At 46.5% G+C, this 20,588-nt stretch overlaps 1 protein-coding gene across 1 annotated transcript in view; it reads left to right on the top strand.

Annotated features, from left to right (window-relative positions):
- UCH2 (Peptidase C12, ubiquitin carboxyl-terminal hydrolase 1) overlaps positions 1-20,588 on the top strand; it is a 52,760-nt gene that overhangs the window by 10,418 nt on the left and 21,754 nt on the right. Inside the window, exon 2 of the mRNA XM_086800656.1 lies at positions 9,137-9,183. Coding sequence (XP_086656782.1) covers positions 9,137-9,183 — 47 coding nt within the window. The remainder of the gene's footprint in view (positions 1-9,136; positions 9,184-20,588) is intronic.

The following is a 20,588-nucleotide window of genomic DNA, read 5'->3' as shown; positions in this document are numbered from 1 at the left end:
ACTGGAGGCAAGGGTATTTAATCATTTATTATGATTTCTAGCCATTGTATTTGTTGTACCAGTCCTTGTACCCGTTGTACTAGTCCTTGTACTTGTTGTACGTGCTGTACCAGCCATTGTACCGGCTGTACCAACTTTTGTACTTGTTGTACCAACCATTGTACTTACTGTACTAGCATTTGTACTTGTTGTACCTATTGTACCAGCCATTGTACTTGTTGTACCGACTGAATGGAGAGTTGTACTTGCTGTACCAACTCTATTGCATGAAGACCCGTGGTTTTTGGGGAAGAATCAGTACCCACATGGAGGTATGTGGATTATATTGTTGGTTCGGCATTTCTATAGCCTGTGTTCTGGCTTGGTAGCCTCGTGTTGGGTTGTGTTATGGCATTTGTATATGGATAATCCGGCATCTCCCGTGGGGAGAGTAAGGCCCTCAAAGCTTGTACATGATATTATTCTCCTTGGGTAATAAAATACTCCAAGGGGGGGGTCGGCCCATTCGGGCCTCTATGCGGTGTCACACGTGCAAGCTCCACTTTCAGCATTTGTGGATGTTTTGTCCAGCTTTTATGTTTCATGCAAAGTGATGATGCTGTGGCCATGTTTAAATGTTTTAATATGCATTGATGGTATCAACAAGTGTGTCAAAGGCCCTAGTCCCCCGGGCACCCGCCGCGAGTTTCACATGCAGTTTCCCCCATGTGCTTTCTGCCAGAGGAGGCTTGTGGGGAGAGGGGGCTGGTAGCAGCTCCATTATCTAGTGCATGGGAACCGTGAGTTGGAGTTCCAAGCATTAAAAATCTGGCAGGACATGGTCATCTTTGGTATAAGAGAGATTATGGACGTGATTTGTTTCGAGTTCATTGTGCGAGGCTTTTGGGACGTGATGTGTTCACAGTCCATTGTTGGGGATTATGGGTGCGGTGTGTCCAGTAACTCGTCATCTTATTCTTGGAGTGCACTGCACACTTGTGTGGGAATTCCGAGCCAAGCAAAGTTCCTTGCTGTTTGTGGTGGCATTTTTGTTTTGTGGAAACAGGTTGGCGGGTGCTCTCTTCGAGGTGATTCCGGTATCTGCAGTACTGGAGGGTCCATGGTTGCATCTTCATCAGCTTATCTTCTTCAGACTCTTGCACACTATGAGCTGCAGAGGGGGTGTTAGAATTGTGCATCTCAGTGTATTTATGCCATATGGGCTTTACCTATTTTTAGGTATTTTAGCTATTTCTCCTATTTTAGGAAGTCGTGAGCAAGTCGGCCAGCTATACGAGCAGTCGGCCAGCTCCCTTCCTTCACTATAAAAGGGGCCTCACATATTCACTTGATCCATTCCCGAGCACAGTGCAACACTCGACTTGCTGGCTATTGCCATTGTAAAGCTTCTTGCTATTATAAAAGGTGATCTTGTCCACAAGCTCTCTCTCCTTTGCTCTCACTTCTCACTTTTGTATTTTCTATGCTTCCGCGTGTGCATACTCCAACAACCATCTCCTATTTTTACAGCTGGACATATACATGGGACTCATGGGTGGTACTCTTGAGGAGTCTATGACATGTATGGGTTTACTCAAGACGGGCGGTGCCCGTGATTTTGCATGGATGGTTTCCATGACATTCTGGTCTTCGCGTTGTGCACGATGGAAGACTTACAAGTGTACAGATGATTTGCATAGCCATGTGTGTGCTAGCTGTTGTTTTATTTGTGTGACATGCTTTGTCTGCTTGGACAATGCTTTGTATTTGAGTTGTGAATGTTCTTGGGCCCTGGGGATGCCTGGTCACCCTGTGGACGCGTATGTGCACACCTGTTTGTGACTTGCACATCGTTTGCGACTAAGAGGGTATTCTTATGTGTTTTGCAGGTGGTAATGGTGAACTTTTGCCCAATTTATTGTTTATAGCCATGCTACTAAATGGTTGCAGGTACATACTCACTCACATGTGGGTGGGCAAAATTATAACTAGGCTGGACTTCTTTAATGTACAAGGACATTTATCCAGTTTGGGCATGGCATTCTATTTGGACTTCCATGAGTTACTAATTTGGGTTTGGACACACATAATTAGAAGGGTACCAAGCTAAAAGAAGCAAACCTTGGCTTGCTTGGCACTCCAAGCTGCCACGTCCTGCTCTCTTGCTTAGAATTGAGGATTCTCAGCTGGTTTTTGAAGCTACAGAGCTATGTGACTTCTTCTCTACTATTTCCAAAGCTTGATTCTTGATGCCAAATGTGTTCCAAAGCTGGTAGACTATTCTTTGGTGGACTTCTATCGTGTGAAGTGTTAGTTTTGGAGCTGATTTCTGATTTTGGAGCAATTCTGTCATGAGAATTGTTGATTTCTTGGCTGGATTTTTGTGTATTCAGTAATACCAGGGCTGGTCGACTGCCTCTTCATGCTTCTGTGGGCTGGTCAACTGCTCCCAAGGCCTCTACGAACAAAAGCGTTTTGCTATTGGCTCTCATAATCTATAGGCGACTCATACCATGGTGCTGAAAACACAAGATCCCCCATAGGCGAGGAGTGGCCTCCGCAGGCAGAGGGCTGAAGGTGCTCACCAAATGACCAAAAACGATGACGAGAAGCTGGCCGACTCCCTCATGAATGCTACAGGACCTGAAAGATAGGCATAAATGCCATAAATAGGGTGGGCAGCCCACATCAGAGGCCCAAAAAATAGGGGAGTGCTTGACCATATGAAGGGCCCTTGTAGACACCAGAATAGCCACCAATAGGAGATGATATATGCTAATACCCCCTCTCAGGTGCTAGGGTTGGCCCAAGGCCCAAGGAGCTGCCATGAATGCCAATAGCTGACTGAGATAATCCTTTGGTGAGTAAGGTTGCAGTGTTGTCCGGGGTAGGACAATATTCAAGGATAATGTCTCTTCCGCACAAAGTGGTACTAGATCTCTATCTGCTTGGTCCCTGCATGAAATACTGGATTCTTAGCAATAGCTAAGTAACTCTGGTTTTCACATTAGATAAGGGTAGGCTGTTGTTGTTGAAAACCGATCTCCTGAAGTAGCCGCCACAACCAAATCACCTCACAAGTCGCTTGATACTCGTCCCAGTCGATGAAAGCACCACTGTAGGCTGATTTTTACTCGTCCATGAAATTGCTCCAGATCCAAGAGTAAAGCAATACCTTGTAGTAGACCGTTGGGTATCCGCATCTCTAGCCCAGTCGGAGTGGCTCTAGCCACGTAAAGTGGCCCCCTCTCCATAGAAAATACCAAAATCCTTGGTACCTTTCAAGTACCACAGTACACGATTTGCTTTGAGGCTAGCAAGTTGATGAAGGATGGAGCATATGTTGCTGAGATGTTTCCCCAAGGTATTGTTCTCATTCATTTTCACATTAAAGATTTTTTGCTTGAGAAATACTATTTCCAAATAAATTTTCTAGCTTACCTTATATCTCCTGAATAGATTTGTTGAAGTCCACATGATGGATGAGATTATCTGCAAGCCCTAAGCCAATGATTTCCATAGCTTTGTAGTTCTTATCTTCCCACCTTCAAATGTTTTTGGTCTTTGCAGAAAGCCCCAAATTTTGTGTAGTGCAGGAGCTTCAATTTTTCAATTTCCACAAAATTTCTAAAAAAATAAGCATAAACACACATCACAAAGCTGTCCAGCAGATGCTACTTTAGAGGGGCAACATTCAGCCCAAGACACCAACTTTTCTGCACATCATGTAGGTCAGCAAAATCAAGGCTTTACAGCCCTACAGAAATTTGGGGCTTTTTTGAAAAATGGAGAATATCATCAAATTGGAGCTCTAGCATCTACAAAAATTTAGGGCTTTAAAAAAAAATCGAGCCTTCCACATCAAATTGGAGCTTCTATAGCTATCTTTTTCCTATTATGTTTGAGTCATGGGTTCTCTGCCTGAGAAGTCCCCCAAAATGTGAAGTTAATTTTTTGTTTGTGTTTTCTTTTCCTCTTTACCCATTCTTAGAGCAAGGGGGGGTGTCTTGATAGACTGATGTGGGCTGTCATTAGTGGTCAAGTTCCTATATCAGGCTCGACAGGAGCGTTTGGGCATTGGCATCACTATGTTCTTTTGTATTACGTGAGTGCAGTTTAGAGTCCATATCACTGTGACTAATGAAGGTTTCTCAAGCATCACCTCCATCACTCGGAAGGGGGGTTGGGTATTTCGGAGTTTGTTACACCCTCTTTGGGTGTGAACAACCCTTATTAGGTTTTGCTCAAAAGATAAGGTTTGATGCCTATAAAAGCATGTACTTGGATGGTTCTAATAACACGCAGTATCATATGAGTTGTGCAATCTTGCTCTCTTGAGCTTTATCACATCTCTCTCTCCCCCCAACGTGCACACACACACACTCACCATGGCTATCCTCCATCCACCATAGCCTTTCAGCAAACCCTAATCTCTCTTTGCACACGCTCCATCCTAGTACCGTGAATGCTACCAGCTTGTATAAATACTCCCTTTTGTTAGTAAAATACCTGAAGGGGGTTCGGCCCATCTTCGGTCCCCAATGTGGTGTTGATGGTCTTAGTATTCTTGTGACATGTAAATGGTGGTTGATTGTGTTTATCAAGTTAATGGTTAAGTGCTCCAAGGTGTGCGGCAGCTAATTACATGAGTCCTAAGCTTGGTCTCTCAGTTTTGTAATCTTGAGAATTTTTTTTTTCCATGAAAAAATGAGTATTGATGTAAATGGTTACACACTAGTGGATCTTCTTTATTGTTATTGTTTCTTTTAAATTAAGAATCCAGAGGATTTGGATCTATACGAGAAAGGAAAAGGAAAGGAATAGTGCTTTATTGATGTACCTATAAGATTCAAAACCTAAGGTCTCATTGGAAGTCACGATACCCTAGGCAACCAGCAAATAAATGATCATGACATTGCGTATGGAATTGTAACTAGACATGATGCAAGCCAGGGCTCGGGAAAACCTACAAAGTGAACCAGCAAAATATCCCCCTTGACCAAAGATGAACCGGCTTTGCCAAATTTGGACAAGCTTGATCCTTTTCAAACTGAATTGAACCGGAAATTTTCCTTTTCGACAAATCTATCGCTATTTCATTCAAAAATAGAATCTTGTTCTTTCTCATATTCAAATTTTGCATAAATAAAAAGACGACATACATGGTAAATCGTTGCAAGCTTTGAGTAGGTTGACAAAGTTTGCATTTGTCATCGAGCACGATGTAGCTGCACATAAATGATATCATCATTACACATATTCAAAACATTATAGTCTCACTCAAAGCTCAAAACACCAAAACCTCAACCATACCTTCAATGTGCCATGAAATATGACAACACACATGGTCATTGTAGACAAAAAAGCATCATCCATGATCTGTAAAACATCCTTCTCACATCACGATCTATGCTCAAAATGATTAAAAAATATATATTATTGAACACGTGAGGACATACAAGGAGAGAGTTGGGGAATTGAACCCCGTCACCATTTTGAATGGCTACACCAAGTCCTCTTGGGGGAGTGGATAAAGTGAATGCACTTCATCCACTCCCATAACAAGTTAGTAGGTGAATATGAAAAAAAAAGCGATCAAAAGAAATGATTAAGCTACAAAAAGCGTACCTTCATCATTGGATGATTAAGCTACAAATACCTTGCACCGTGTAGAGATGTCTATGAGCCTTAAGCTACAAATACCTTGCATCGTGTAGAGATGTCTATGAGCCTTTGCTCCCCATAAAACCATACTCTCCTCCAACTCTGAGTCACATAGCTTGGAGGGTCCTTCAATATTGATCTTCATAATAGCATCCAAGGTCCGTAACTCCACAACTTGGTCTTTATAAGTGTGCGTGTGCTAAAACCTCTTTCACAAATAGCATTACTTGAACATTGAACTAAAGCAATTTGACACAGAGTTAAAACATTAGGATAAGAGTCTCGCCACATTGGATTACATGCTATTGCAGCTGTAACATCAGGAAGACTGTAGCGTACCCAACTAATTGAAGCTTGCTGTTTAAAAGACCGAAACTCACTAATAAAATCATCTTCATCAATGATAGAAGAAAAATTCATTACCTCCAGAGACTTTTCCTTACCATAGAACGAGGCTATTTCTTGAGCCTCAAACTTACCATAGTCCTTGAGCATCTTCTCTAGAAGAGGATGTTGTGCAGGCGCTTAATATTGTATTGTCTGCAAAACGTGCTTCAAGGTTAGCAATAATTTCTTTCGAAAAAGATACCTGAAAGGCTACCATCTCTGCGCAAGCCTTGTCATCATTATACAAGGATGTTGAGAATGGCACACGACAATCCTGTAAAAGACTAATCATATCTGGAAAACCAACAAAAGCATATCTCGTTTTTGCCATATGATAGGCAACTTTAAAGAGAGTTGTCAATGCCTCATCTTTAAAATTTTCAACCTTTTTCATGCTAGTTTGAATAGTTTCCTTCCCTTCAAGTAGAACTGCTTCCATAGAATGTGCATGACAAAGTGTTCTACAATGTGCTTTTAAATTACTAAACTTAAAATTAATGGAACCATCCTTTGAATATGCACTATGGTGATGGGGATACTTTAAACAAAACTTACAGTACATCTTAGCTTTCTCCTCGTCGTAGACAAGCCAATCAAATGTTTGAAGCCAACTCTCTTGGAAAGCTGCTCTTGCTTCTATTCTCCTTTGAAGCTCTAATCTCTCTGGCAAAGACAAACTAGACAACACCTCATCAGTAGTACTTGCTTTAGATGAATTAGTATTCTGACTTTGTACATCACCTTTCTTTTTTTTGCCATTAACCTTTGAAGCCATCCGACCAGCCCACTGGAGAAGCGTACCTTGCCTTTTTTTGTTATCTTTCATACCTTGTCTTTTACCGGTTTCAACATTGTTGGGCTCCATTGACACAAAGCCACTATAACAAACAAATCAACTTACATGTTTAAACTTCCCATGCTATAAACTCAATCGCAAAAAACTATCAAATATTATACCAAGAACTTTAGAATTAAAGGGGCCCTTTGCCCTCTTTGAAATCTTTCCCATCTACCACCAATTATGGACATCTCTGCATTTCTAGCGACTGCAGAACTGATCGAAGACAGATCAGGTATACTGTCATTAGTGCTGGTGGTTGGCCGTGGCTCTCCATCGAGCCCTCCTCTATGGACATCAAGTCTGTGCAGTGTGAACTGCTGGTGGAGACAACTATGTGAAGCGATGCTGAGTGCCTTCCACGTGCCTTCCACTTTCCACCAGCACAAGGTGCCCTCTAACGTAAGGTGCCTCTCATAGTTCACTGCCACCTCTGCAAGCTATAAGAAATCAGAGGAGATGCTGGTCCGTCATCTTGCATGCAGATGTGGTTAGAAAAACAGTGAAGGTTAATGGGCAGAATAAGTCTTATAAGCTACGCCTCTCCCCTCCTCTCAGCACTGGTGGTTGGCCGTGGCTCTCCATCAAGTCAGCAAGAGCACCTTCTTCGCTCTCAGCCCCAGAACAACAAGGGATTCGGAAGGAGTTGAGGAGAAGGAACCTGCAGGCTGCATCCTCTGTTTCCCACACACTCGGCCACTCAGAGGTTACCTTCTCCTTCTCCATGGCTGCCTTCAAAGCAAAACCTCTCACACCATATCCAACGCACATCCCTCCTTACTACCCACACCCTGATGTGAACGCTTCTGTCAATCTAGTAGGCATGTATTATCTGTGCCTAAGCGTGAATTCACCCCTCTTTTTTGACTAAAGCTTTCGATGTATGCAGTGTGTACAGGAAGAAAAAGGGCACTATGTTATGGAGTGTGTATACTACGCTGCATAGAGGGAGAGAACATGTAGCCCTTCTCCCTACTGTATTGAGGTCTGGATCTCTCTCTCTCTCTCTCTCTCTCTCTACGTATGCACGTTATGGAGATCCTCGCGAGCAGATTGTGACATGTGTCCTTAAACAGCTTAAACTTCAAAGTAGGGTTTAGAGGATGGAGGCAGAGGCATGGGGACTCGTGGAGCCTTACACGAAGGTGTCTAGCCAAGTAATTTTACCTTGAAAGTTGAAAGTTGACAGGCTTGCCGCTCTGTTCGTCTTCGATAATGCAGATCTCTGGAAGGGACAACGACTCGGGAGTCGAGAAGACTTCGATGATCGATCCCACGGCTTATCTGTCTGCTGAATCAGGCTCGATTTTTGAGATGGTGCCGCCTTTCCCTTGAAGGCTTGATCTGAGGGCGATTGCTCCTTGCAGTGTGCACAGGCAGGCTTGGAAGTTGGAGACCTTGATGCGTTCAGCCAGGAGATGGAGGTTTGGCCGCTGGCGATTATGGAAGAGAACCATAAACATGCAGACTTGCAGTCAGGGTTAGGTGAGGTGACGGTGGAGATAAGGTTAAAGGAGGTGCCCACTGGCACACTGCCTGGTGGAGATAAGGAGGGTGACCGTTGACGCCGGACGGTGAAGAATCGAGATAATAGGAGGGAGAATCGAGATAATAGGAGTTTGAAACTTTAAGGTTGAATGAACTTTGAAATAGTAAGTGAAATTTGAATATATATAGAATATATATATTCACTTACTATTTCAAACTCCAGCAGCATATATATATTCACTGAAATAGTAAGTGAATATATATAGCATATACTACAATATAGTATATATTGTATTTTTAAAACCTTCTCAAATTATGTGAGTAGTGCTTTTTTCCTTCTCCCACGCGTCGAACCGGCCTAAAGCCTTTTGAGAAAAAAAATCAACAATCAGCATAAGCCTCCTCATCCGGAATTGAACCAGCCCATGTCGATCGCGAGCAGGTTTTGGATAAAGTAAACCTACCTTTTCCCGAGCCCTAATGCAAGCAGAAACCCAAGCGAGAGTTTAAATGTTTTTTGATGCAACAACACTTACACATGTACATACATACATTATATGCATATATGCTTATATGTATGTATGTCTATATGTATGTATGAATGTATGTATGCATGGATGGATGGATGCATGCACATATGTATGTAATTATGCATGTATGTTGCAAAATGACTTTTTATTGCTTATGTCTTTCAACTTCTTCTTAAGAGAAAAGGATGTTAGGGATGTGATATGTACGATTCAGTATCTAATTGCTTACTTTCTGTGCATCTTTGTATAGGTGTATTTACGGAGCTGATCCAGCAGATGCAAGTTAAAGGAGTCCAGGTACAATTAGGGATCCCTTTATCGTGGCATGGTTCTATCTTAGAAAATGTTCCTCAAAAGTTGACATTCAATGCAGACTGCCTTTGGTCCAGTGGGTCTTAGGAACTCATGTTGGAGAAGTAAATATATTACAAGTAAAGCACATTCAACATGATATCCTGTGTTTTGATCCTATGGGTAATAAGAACTTGTTCAGAATTTAACGGCATTTTCTTGGCCGTGGACATTCAACATGCAGTTTTTGCTGGCCAACGATTTGCTGATCCTTCATGAAATTTTAGAGGGGAGTGAGAATATTCTGATTTTGTCTGGCTGGCGATTTGGTTCTGTGATCCAATTAACAGAATTAAGCCATGCTTGATAGCAATCATGTGATGTATTACCTCGCATGATTTTGTTAAGTTTTAGGGTTAGGGTTTACAGGTGGAGCACATAATCTAAGGTGGATGGAAGATATCCATGGTATGAGTGTGTGCAGAGAGAGAGAGAGAGAGAGACAGAGAGAGAAAGAAAGATTTTATTAACGTCTTCCAAAAGACCGAACTCGGCCTATGAGACAAATCAGTGTACCTGTGTGGGGTATCCTTTGTCATCCCAACAAAATGAAAAAGTACTGAACTAAAAAGCTGAATCTGGGTGTGCAATAAGTACAATGAGTGGGGGAGGGGATGGAGCTCTACTACTAGAAGAATGCAAAGCTATATGCATGGAGTATACTATCATGATATGAAACCTAGCTAGCTCCATCTTGTACCATACTGGGGGTATAAAATGGTATACATCAATGAAGGGGGTGTCCAGAGCTCCCTGAAGAACATGCCTAGGTCTGCTCTGAAGCGAGCCAGTCGCTCCGCACCCTCTTTGTGAAACTGAGCTCTGATCTCTGTCATCTCTCTCTGGTATAGGTGTGGTGTCCGAAAGCCAGGTGTCCTCTGTCTCCTGCGGGCTCTGAGTGTCTCTGCTCTCTGGAGAGAGTAATTCCCTGCTGTGTAGGGTCTGGGAGTGGGATGGATCTCTGAAAAAATGTAGTGATCTGTGTCTGTCGTCCCCCCTCTGGAGACGTCTGAGCCTGTAATCTCTGTGATGCTGTATGTCTAGCATGAATCTCCCCAGTATGCGCTAGTCTGCTGCCTCAAAGACTTGGCGTAGGGAATGTGGCTCTCTGAATAAAATGGGATATCTCTCTCTGATGGCTGTATATGCCCTGCATCTGCATACGTAATGCTCCTCACTCTCCACCTCCTCTCTGCACAATCTGCATACCCTCTCCTCTCGGGGGATCCGTGCTGCTCTGCCAGTCTCGATCTCCAATCGATGTGATGAGACTCTAAGCTGACCAATAGCTACTCGGGAGCCATGTGGTAAAAAGCCCTCCATGTATCTAGGCCTCTCTATAAATCCATCATCAGTGATACTCATGAAGTGATCTCTGTAGTACAGCATCTTCGGTGGAAGAGGCTGTGTAGGCGATATCCATGTCTCTCGTGTATAGAGCTGCCATAGGTCGTGTCTCAATACTATGTTCCTCTCACTATGAGAGAGACGGATATGTGGTGCATCCCTGTCGTACTGGAATGGTGGTAGATGATCCCTGTCGTACTGGAATGGTGGTAGATGATCCATGTCTAGGCCATGCTGTGAGAACCAATGTGTGACCTGTGCATACCATGATCCTCTGTCTCCTGCCTCAGCCAGCTGTCTAGATGCCTCAAAAGCTTTGTATGACAATCTATCCTGTGGCATCTCTCTGAATCTGTCTAGCAGGCATATAGTCTGGAATATGTCCTCTACCATCATAGGAGGCGCAACAAACTCTGCTCGGATAATGTCATGAGGTACTGATGGTTTGCTGCGTATCATGCGTGCCATCATGAGGGCCTGTGGTCTCTATATCTGTGTCCACCAATGGGTAGCAAGGCCTGGCGCCCATACCACTGCTCCATACATCAGTGCCGGTGTGACTAATGTGTCAAATAGCCACCCCTTCGTCTGGGGCTCCTGAAAATGCGCCTGGTGGCACTGTCTCTCTAGCATAGCCAATGCTGCATATCCCCGTGTCAATCTAGCTTTGGCTGCTGAACCCATGGTGAAGCGCGTGGCTGCTGCAGCACGTATGATGTCACCACCTCCACCTGGCGTCCTGTGATGAGAGTGAATGTCAGCTGACTCATGACCTGTCTCGATGTATGAAAGACCATAACCTTGGTTTTCCCAAGGTTCACGGTAAGACCCCTCTGTGTGCAGAAATCATCGAGTGCATGTAGATGTTGCTGTAGACCTCCTGAAGACTGAGACACTAATACAATATCATCAGCATAAAGCATAATATGTATTGAGGTACCTGCTAGATTAACTCCATCTCCGCCTCCCCGTGTAATGAAGTCAGCCACCTCATCAATGTATAACCCAAATAGCGTGGGGGAAAGTGGGCATCCTTGCTTCACACCCTGTTAAATAGGTGTGCAAGAAAAGGAGCCAAAGAATCTACTGCACATATGATATGCTCACCTTGTAGGCCCATATGGTCGGCGGCCTGTCTATGCTGTAGGCGGCGGATAGCTTCCTTTACCATCGAGTGGGTAAAGAAGCTAGCTGTGGTAGGTCGAGGCTCCTGTGGCTGAGGTATAGGTGGCTGCTGTCGGGCGTGGTATAGGCCCTCTGCATATGTGTGCCATGTCTGTGGGTCTGCAATGGGTGTCGGTGTACGGGGCTCTCTGAAGTGCCACCATGAGATAGGGCTATCTCTACTCATGAAGAAATGGAAGATCTCTAGCTTCTGTATCTCTGCGAAGGCCCGCCTTTTACGGCGAGTAAGTCTCCTCATCTCTCTCCTTGACTCCTACTCTGTGATGGCTCCCAAGGCTCTCTGTATGCGGAGCTGTGAGTATAGGGCTCTGCACTCGTCATCATACCATTTGTTCTGGGGCAGTGTCCCAGATCTCGCAGGCTCTCCTGAGTGGACACGATGTGGGAAGCTCTATAATGCAACCGTGTGTAGGAGTGATGCCAGCTGGGCTGTAATGGTATCCATAGGTGCCAGGGGATCCATGAGTAGGAGCCCGTCTTCTACTCTGCCAGTGTATATGTCTGCCATGTCATGTGTGAAGTAGATGGTAGTGTGTGGCGTCGGTATGTGGGGGGCTGGTGATACTGGTGATCTGGCTAGTGAAAATGCCAAGTATGTATGATCTGTCCCAATAGGACGAGATGGGATGGAGAATGAGGTGACAAGCTGTGATGCCTCCAAAGACCCCATAATGTAGTCTACCACCGTGCCTCCGGTCCGTGTATGACCCCCATGTGGGAAGCATGTCAGCCCTCCTGATCCCGGCCACTGTAGCATCCCATTATAAATAACGAGACGATGCCTGGCTCCCAGCTCTAGTAAGTGGTCCCCATAATGTCCTCTGTCTGGTCCAGTGTCCTTTGATGCCCGACTAGCCCCTATCTCCTTTGGATCCATAGGGTGGAGGATCTCCATGTCATCATAGTCATACACCTCACACTGTCTGCTCTCTGTGTGGGCATTGAAGTCACTCGTAAGAAATACCTCCCATGGTGTAGAATAATGCATAATCTCCTCTGACAGACAAGTATATGGCGATGCTCCTGTCTCCTCCTCCTGTGGCATGTCCTCTGTAATGACATAGGAGGATCCTGATGGAGGAAATAAACATAGGGCTATGTATATAACCCTATCCTGTGAGAGCTGTATCTGGCCGCTGGATCCTGTGCTACCACTCTCAGTCTCCCCTGTAGTAGTCGTTTGAATAGAAGTGCGACTCCCCTCGACCCTCTCGAGGTACCCTGGCGTGTGGTCCTCCTGTATGCTGACTCCCACTGGAATCCCTCTACTTGAGGTAGCCCTCTCTCTGGGATCTGATGTGTCTTTGTCAGAAGTATGTCGTCTCTCCTCACAATAACATGCTCCAGTCGTCCAGGCTGCACCCATAGTGAACCATTACAGTTCCATACTGCCATGTGTATCTCTGTCAGTGGCCTGGTCTGTGCACAGACATCATACTTCTGACGGAGACACATCAGAGCCCAGAGAGAGGGCTACCTCGAGTAGAGGGATTCCAGTGGGAGTCAGCATACAGCATACAGCATACAGGAGGACCACACGCCAGGGTACCTCGAGAGGGTCGGGGGGGGGGGTCGCAGTTCTATTCAGACGACAGCTACAGGGGAGACTGAGAGTGGTAGCACAGGATCCAGAGGCCAGATACATGTGGATTAGCTTACAGCTCTCACAGGACAGGGTTATATACATAGCCCTATGTTACTTTCCTCCATCAGGATCCTCCTATGTCATTAAAGAGGACATGCCACAGGAGGAGGAGACAGGAGTCTCGCCATACACTTGTCTGTCAGAGGAGATTATGCATTATTCTACACTAGGGGAGGTATTTCTTATGGGTGACTTCAATGCCCACACACAGAGTAGACAGTGTGAGGTGTATGACTATGATGACATGGACATCCTCCACCCTGTGGATCCAGAGGAGATAGGGGCTAGTCGGGCATCAGAGGACACTGGACCAGACAGAGGACATTATGGGGACCACTTACTAGAGTTGGGAGCCAGGCATCGTCTCGTTATTTATAACGGGATGCTACAGTGGCCGGGACTAGGAGGGTTGACATGCTTCCCACATGGGGGTCATACACGGACCGGAGGCACGGTGGTAGACTACATTATGGGGTCTTTGGAGGCATCATAGCTTGTCACCTCATTCTCCATCCCACCTCGTCCTATTGGGGCAGATCATACATACTTGGCATTTTCACTAGCCGGATCACTAGCCCCCCACATACCGACGCCACACACTACCATCTACTTCACACATGACATGGCAGACATATACACTGGCAGAGTAGAGGATGGGCTCCTACTCATGGATCCCCTGGCACCTATGGATACCATTACAGCCCAGCTGGCATCACTCCTACACACGGTTGCATTATAGAGCTTCCCACATCGTGTCCACTCAGGAGAGCCTGCGAGATCTGGGACTATGCCCCAGAACAAATGGTATGATGACGAGTGGAGAGCCCTATACTCACGGCTCTGCATACAGAGAGCCTTGGGAGCCATCACAGAGCAGGAGTCGAGGAGAGAGATGAGAAGACTTACTCGCCGCAAAAGGTGGGCCTTCGCAGAGATACAGAAGCTAGAGATCTTCCATTTCTTCATGAGTAGAGATAGCCCCGGACACCGACACCCATTGCAGACCCACAGACATGGCGCACATATGGAGAGGGCCTATACCACGCCCCACAGCAGCCACCTATACCTTAGCCACAGGAGCCTCGACCTAGCACAGCTAGCTTCTTTACCCACTCCATGGTAAAGGAAGCTATCCGCCGCCTACAGCATGGACGGGCTGTTGACCATATGGGCCTACAGGGTGAGCATCTCATATATGCAGTAGATTCTTTGGCTCCTTTTCTTGCACACCTGTTTAACAGGGCACTAGCAAAGGGTTTGCCTGCAGAGTGGACGATGCACACCATTGTGCCGATCCACAAAACAGGGGATATGCTCGATCCGAGCAACTACAGGAAGGTTATGGTTGGCCACGTGTTGGCCAAACTCTATGGTGCAGTGTTGGAGCAAGAGCTTAGCTTATATGCTGAGCGAGCAGGTTTACACTCATTAGGGTAGGCAGGCTTCAGGAGAGCTTTCTCTACCACTGACCATGTAGTCTCTTTGAGATGTATGATTGATCAGGCAGAGTGAGAAAGAGAAAGCTCTATTGTTGCTTTGTGGATTTCCGCAAGGCATTTGACACAGTACCACGAGAGAGGCTCTTTCAGCGCCTGCAGTCTCTTGGCATACCAGCAGATATGACATGGGGCATCTATGCATTATATGAGCAGGTTTTTGGGTGAGTCAGATGCCCAAGAGGTATGTCCCAGACTATTGCTAGCACCATTGGTGTGAAGCAAGGATGCCCACTTTCCCCCACGCTATTTGGGTTATACATTGATGAGGTGGCTGACTTCATTACACGGGGAGGCAGAGATGGAGTTGATCTAGCAAGTACCTCAGTACATATTATGCTTTATGCTGATGATATTGTATTAGTGTCTGAGTCTTCAGGAGGTCTACAGCAACATCTACATGCGCTCGATGATTCTGCACACAGAGGGGTCTTACCGTGAACCTTGGGAAAACCAAGGTTATGGTCTTTCATACATCGAGACAGGGCATGAGTCAGCTGACATTCACTCTCGCAGGACGCCAGGTGGAGGTGGTGACATCATACGTGTACCTAGGGGTTACCTTCTCTGCAGTAGCCACGCGCTTCACCATGGGTTCAGCAGCCAGAGCTAGATTGACACGGGGATTAACTCCATCCAGTGCCATAAGAGGGATATAAGATATCATACATCGCCAACGCTGAGGCTGTGAATGGCGTGAACATGTACCCTGAGTGTAAATGAAAGCGAGCTAGCCTCTCCTGTGTCTCCATCTGGTGTCTCATTCGGATAGCTGCTATCTCTCGGTGATGGAGTCGGGGTGCTCTATGTCCAGTCCGTCTAGGTCTCCTCCTGGCTCTCAATTCCTCTGCTCTCTGTGCGATCACCCCACGTGGTACATCAGCTGGCACTGGCATAGCTCTCTGGAAGAAATCTGTGAGCTGGGACTGTCTCCCACCTCTAGTGGGAGCGGGTGTCTGGAGGAGTCTCTCTCGAGAACTATGAAGCTCTAGTAGTAATCTGCCAAGCTGTCGTTGGTCCGAGGCCTCCATCAACTGATGTAGTGAAGAGTGCTCCTCAAACAATCCTGCAAATCTATCTTTGACCCCCTGGTGGGCTCTACATCTACATACAAAGTGATCCTTAGTCTCCACCTCCTCGCGGCACAATCTGCATATCCGCTTAGCTCTGGGAACCCATGCTGCTCTCCCAGCCTCTATCTCTAGCTGATGTGATGAGACTCGTAGCTGTCCAATAGCAATGCGAGAGCTGTGTGGCATGTATACATCCATGTACCGCGGTCGCTGTATAAACCTATCCCCTGAGATGCTCATAAAGTGGTCTCTGTAATACATCATCTTCGGTGGTAGTGGGCTCTCTGGTGCTGTCCATGTCTCCTGTGTGTAGTGCTGCCATATGTCCTGTCTCATCACTCTGTTCCTCTCATTGAGAGAGAGTTAACCCCGTGGAGCAGACTGATCATACTGAAAAGGTGGCAACTGCTCAATGTCTATCCCATGATGTGAGAACCACTGTAGCATCTGTGCATACCAAGATCCAGTGTGTCCAGCCTCGGCCAGCTGTCTGGATGCCTCAAAAGCTCGGCGGGATAATCTCTCTGTGGGCATCTCCCTCATCCTGTATATAAAGGAGATCGTCTGGAACAATGCCTCCACTGCCATAGGTGGTGCAGCAAACTCAGCTCAAACAATGTCGTGCGGGACGGATAGTTTGCTGCGTATCATCCTCGAGAGCATCAAGATCTGTGGTCTCTCTAGCTGTACCCATGCGGAGGCTGCAAGCCCTGGTGCCCAAACCGCTGCTGCATACATCAAGGCTGGTGTCACTAATGTATCAAAGAGCCACTCTATCTTGGACTGCCTGAGCCATGGAGAAGCGTCCAGCTGAGCTAGTAAATGTGATGCCAAGGTAAACATAAGAGCTCACCACCTCGACCCGCCCTCCTGCTAATGTGAGAGTAGTGTGGCTCCTAACTGCGGGTGAGGTGTGGAAGATCATAACCTTGGTTTTCCCAAGGTTCACTGTGAGACCCTGCTGTGCGCAGAAGTCATCAAGAGCCACAAGGTGTCTTTGAAGTCCAACCTGCGTGTCGGATACCAAGACGATGTCATCAGCATAAAGCATAACATGGACAGTAATACCTGATAGCTCAACCCCAGAGCCTCCTCCCTGTGTGATGTAATCGACCACCTCATCAATATAGAGCCCAAAGAGTGTGGGGGAGAGCGGGCACCCCTGCTTCACACCAATGGTGCTAGCAACTGTGTCGGACAAGCCTCCTGGGCATCGGACTCTCCCAAAGACCTGCTCATATAGCCTGTATATGTCCCACATCATGTCTGAAGGTATGCCTAGTATCTGTAGTCGCCGAAAGAGGCGCTCTCTGGGCACAGTATCAAATGCCTTGCGGAAATCTATAAAGCAACAATAGAGCCGTTGCCTCCGTGCCTTGGCGTGATCAATCAGGCACCTCAATGTAAAAATGTGGTCGATGGTCAAGAAGGCTCATCGGAAGCCTGCCTGGCCTGCTGCTCTCAATCCCCCAACCTCTGCATGAGTGCTCAGCTCTGCCTTGTATAGTTTGGCCAATATATGGCCAATCATGATGGTCCTGTAGTTCCCGGAGTCTAGTACATCTCCCGCTTTATGGATCAGCACAATAGAGTGCATCGTCCGCTCAGCCGGAAACCCCTCTGACAGAGCTCTATTGAAGAGATGAGCAAGAAATGGTGCCAATGTATCAATAGCATAGATGAGATGCTCTCCTTGTAATCCTGTATGATTTGTCGCCCGTCCATGTTGGAGTTGGCATCTGGCCCTCCTAACCATAGGTGGGGTGAAGAAGGTGGAGATTGTGGAGCATGGCTCTGTGGGCTATGGTATAGGGGGGGGGGGGGAGAGAGAGAGAGAGAAATGAAATGATATATTAACGTCTTCAAAAGGCCAAAATGACCTATGAGACCAAAAAGGTTACAACAATTGGTGGATCTGATACAATGTCTGTGTAAGGAAAGCTAAAAACAATTAAACAACTAACTGAAACTGAAACAACTATGAGGAAAAGTACGGTACCAGGAGCTCCTAATGGATAACATGTGGGAGGAAAACTCCAGCAACAAAGGTAAGCATCATACACATCACTATCCAAAGATGTCTCTCATCGGTCGATGGCGGATATCCTCAATGTCCTCCATGGTGAGTACTCTGACTGGACGTCTCCCATGCCGTGCTAGTATGGTCCTGATCCTCTGTTGTAGTCTCCGCCGGTGTCGAGATGGACCTCTCATCTTGGGGCGCCTGGACCGCCCCAGCTCTATAGCCCGATCAATCAGTGTACCTCTGGTGCGGCTGTACTCTGGGGCTAGCTGCAATGCCTGCTGACCTGACTGCTCAATCTCCGGTCGAAAGAAGTCTGTAATCTGCCTCTGTAGGTGTCTCTCCCTCTCTGATCCCCTCCCTCTCAGGAGACCCTCTCTATGTCTACGCAGCTCTAGCAAGTACAATCCGAGGCATCTCTGATCCTGGTATCTCATGACTCTAGAAAGTGGTCCAAAGCCCTCTCTGAACAGGCAGTGAAAACGGCCTCGTATCTCATAATATATCGGACAGTGACATATGTAATGTAACTCTGTCTCTAGCTCCATCTGGCACAGCTGACAAATCCTGGCCTCAGCTGGTACTCCTCTGAATCTGCCAGTCTCAATCTCTAGCTGGTGTGAGGATGTGCGCATCTGACCAATAGCACACCGTACCCCATGAGAAAGATGAGTATCCATGTAGCTGGGTCTAATCACAAACCCATCCTCCGTGAGCTGGAGAAGATGATCTCTATAGAAAGCCATCTTCGTACCAAGCTCGTGTGTCGGCTGTATCCATGTCCTCCTAGTGTCCAGCTGAGTCAAGTCTAGCCTGATAAGTCTGGTAATCTCTGCCCGTGTGAGAGAGAGGGAGGGTGCATCCAGGGAGTACTGAAATGGAGGTAGCCTGTCCATACTAAAGCCATGTAGTTGGAACCAAGCTGTCATCTGTGCATACCAACATGATCCGTCTCCCTGTGATGCCAACTGTCGTGAAGACTCCAGGGCTAAGCGAGCATATCTGTCTCTAGGGAGAGCCCAAGTGCTATGTATAAAGGAGACTGATCGAGTGAGTGCCTCTACTACCAATGGGGGGGCAGCCATCTCTGCACGGATAATATCATGTGGTACGGAGGCCTTGGCCCTAATCATCCGGGAAATCATAGAAACCAAGGACCTCTCCATACGTCTCCATCCATCAGTGCTACCAGCTCGGCTGTGGTGATCCACTGAGGGTCCCCATATCTCCACTCCATACAGCATGGCTGAAGTGACCAAAGTGTCAAAGAGCCAGAGCTTTGTTCGAGGTTCCTGAAACTGAACCTGCGAACACATCCTCTCTAGTCTCCCCAATGCTGCATAAGCTCTGGTCAATCTGGTCTCCGCTGCTCTCCTCAAGGAAAATAGTGGGCCACTAAAAACCACACCAAGGTAAGTATATGCATCTGTATACTCCACTGTCTCCTGACCATATGTAAAGGTGGGCATTGACCTCCTAACCCACTGTGCTGTGGTGTTAAACACCATCACCTTGGTTTTACCAAGGTTAACAGACAATCCACTGTCCTCTGCAAACATGTGCAATGCATCCAAATGACGCTGCATCCCCTCTGGAGAATCTGAGATCAGCACAATATCATCAGCATACAATAAGAGCGGAATCCATGTCCCTGCTAGCTGTGCTCCTCTGTCACCCGCCCGCTCTACATAGTCCGAAACCTCATCCACATACATCCCAAATAAGGTGGGGGAAAGGGGGCAGCCCTGTTTCACCCCAATAGTGGAGTGAACCATCTCAGATACACCCTGGGTAGTACGTACCTGCCCCACAACTGTCCTGTATAAAGCCATGATTCCCCAAATCAGCTCTGTGGGCACTCCCATCTCCTGTAGTCTGCGCATCAGTCTGGCTCTCGGTACCGTGTCAAAAGCTTTGCGGAAATCCACAAAGCAACAGTAAATCCTCCTGCCATATAATCTACCCTCCTCAATAATAGCTCTGAGTGTCAAGATATGGTCAAGAGTGGAGAAACCTCTCCTGAACCCTGCCTGCCCTGATGCACGTATGCCCTCTCTCTCTGCCCATCTACTCAACTCCTGCTCAAGAATAGATGCATATAATCTAGCCAATGTGTGACCAATCATGATGGTACGATAATTCCCAGGAAGCATAGGATCCCCTGACTTGAAGATAGGCACAATCGTGGACATATTCCAAGTCTCAGGAAAACCCTCACACATGGCTCGGTTAAACATCATAGCAATAAGCTCTGCAAGCATATCTCTGGCATGAATAAAGTGCTCTGCTACCAAACCATCATGATCATATGCTCTCCCAGTCCTCATCCTGTCAATAGCTTTCCTTACCATCTCAGCAGTAAAGAAAGCACACGTCTCTGGGCATGGCTCCGATGGGTCTGGCAGGGGCGGCTGTCCTGGTGCTGTGTACAGGGATGCTGCATACTCGCCCCAAATCTCTGTGGAGGTAATGGCTGGTGATGGTGAATGCTCATGGAATAGTCTCCATGCCTCGCCTGAGTCCTGACTCATAAACAATTGGTACAAATCCCTCTCTAACTGAGCAAGATAAGCCCTCTTCTT

The sequence above is a fragment of the Cibotium barometz genome, chromosome 1, assembly GCF_041138505.1.
Source record: "Cibotium barometz isolate CiBa-2024 chromosome 1, ASM4113850v1, whole genome shotgun sequence".
In the NCBI taxonomy this organism is placed as follows: domain Eukaryota; kingdom Viridiplantae; phylum Streptophyta; class Polypodiopsida; order Cyatheales; family Cibotiaceae; genus Cibotium; species Cibotium barometz.
Note: the sequence above shows the minus strand (reverse complement) of the source record. Positions and strands in the feature narration are given on the sequence as shown.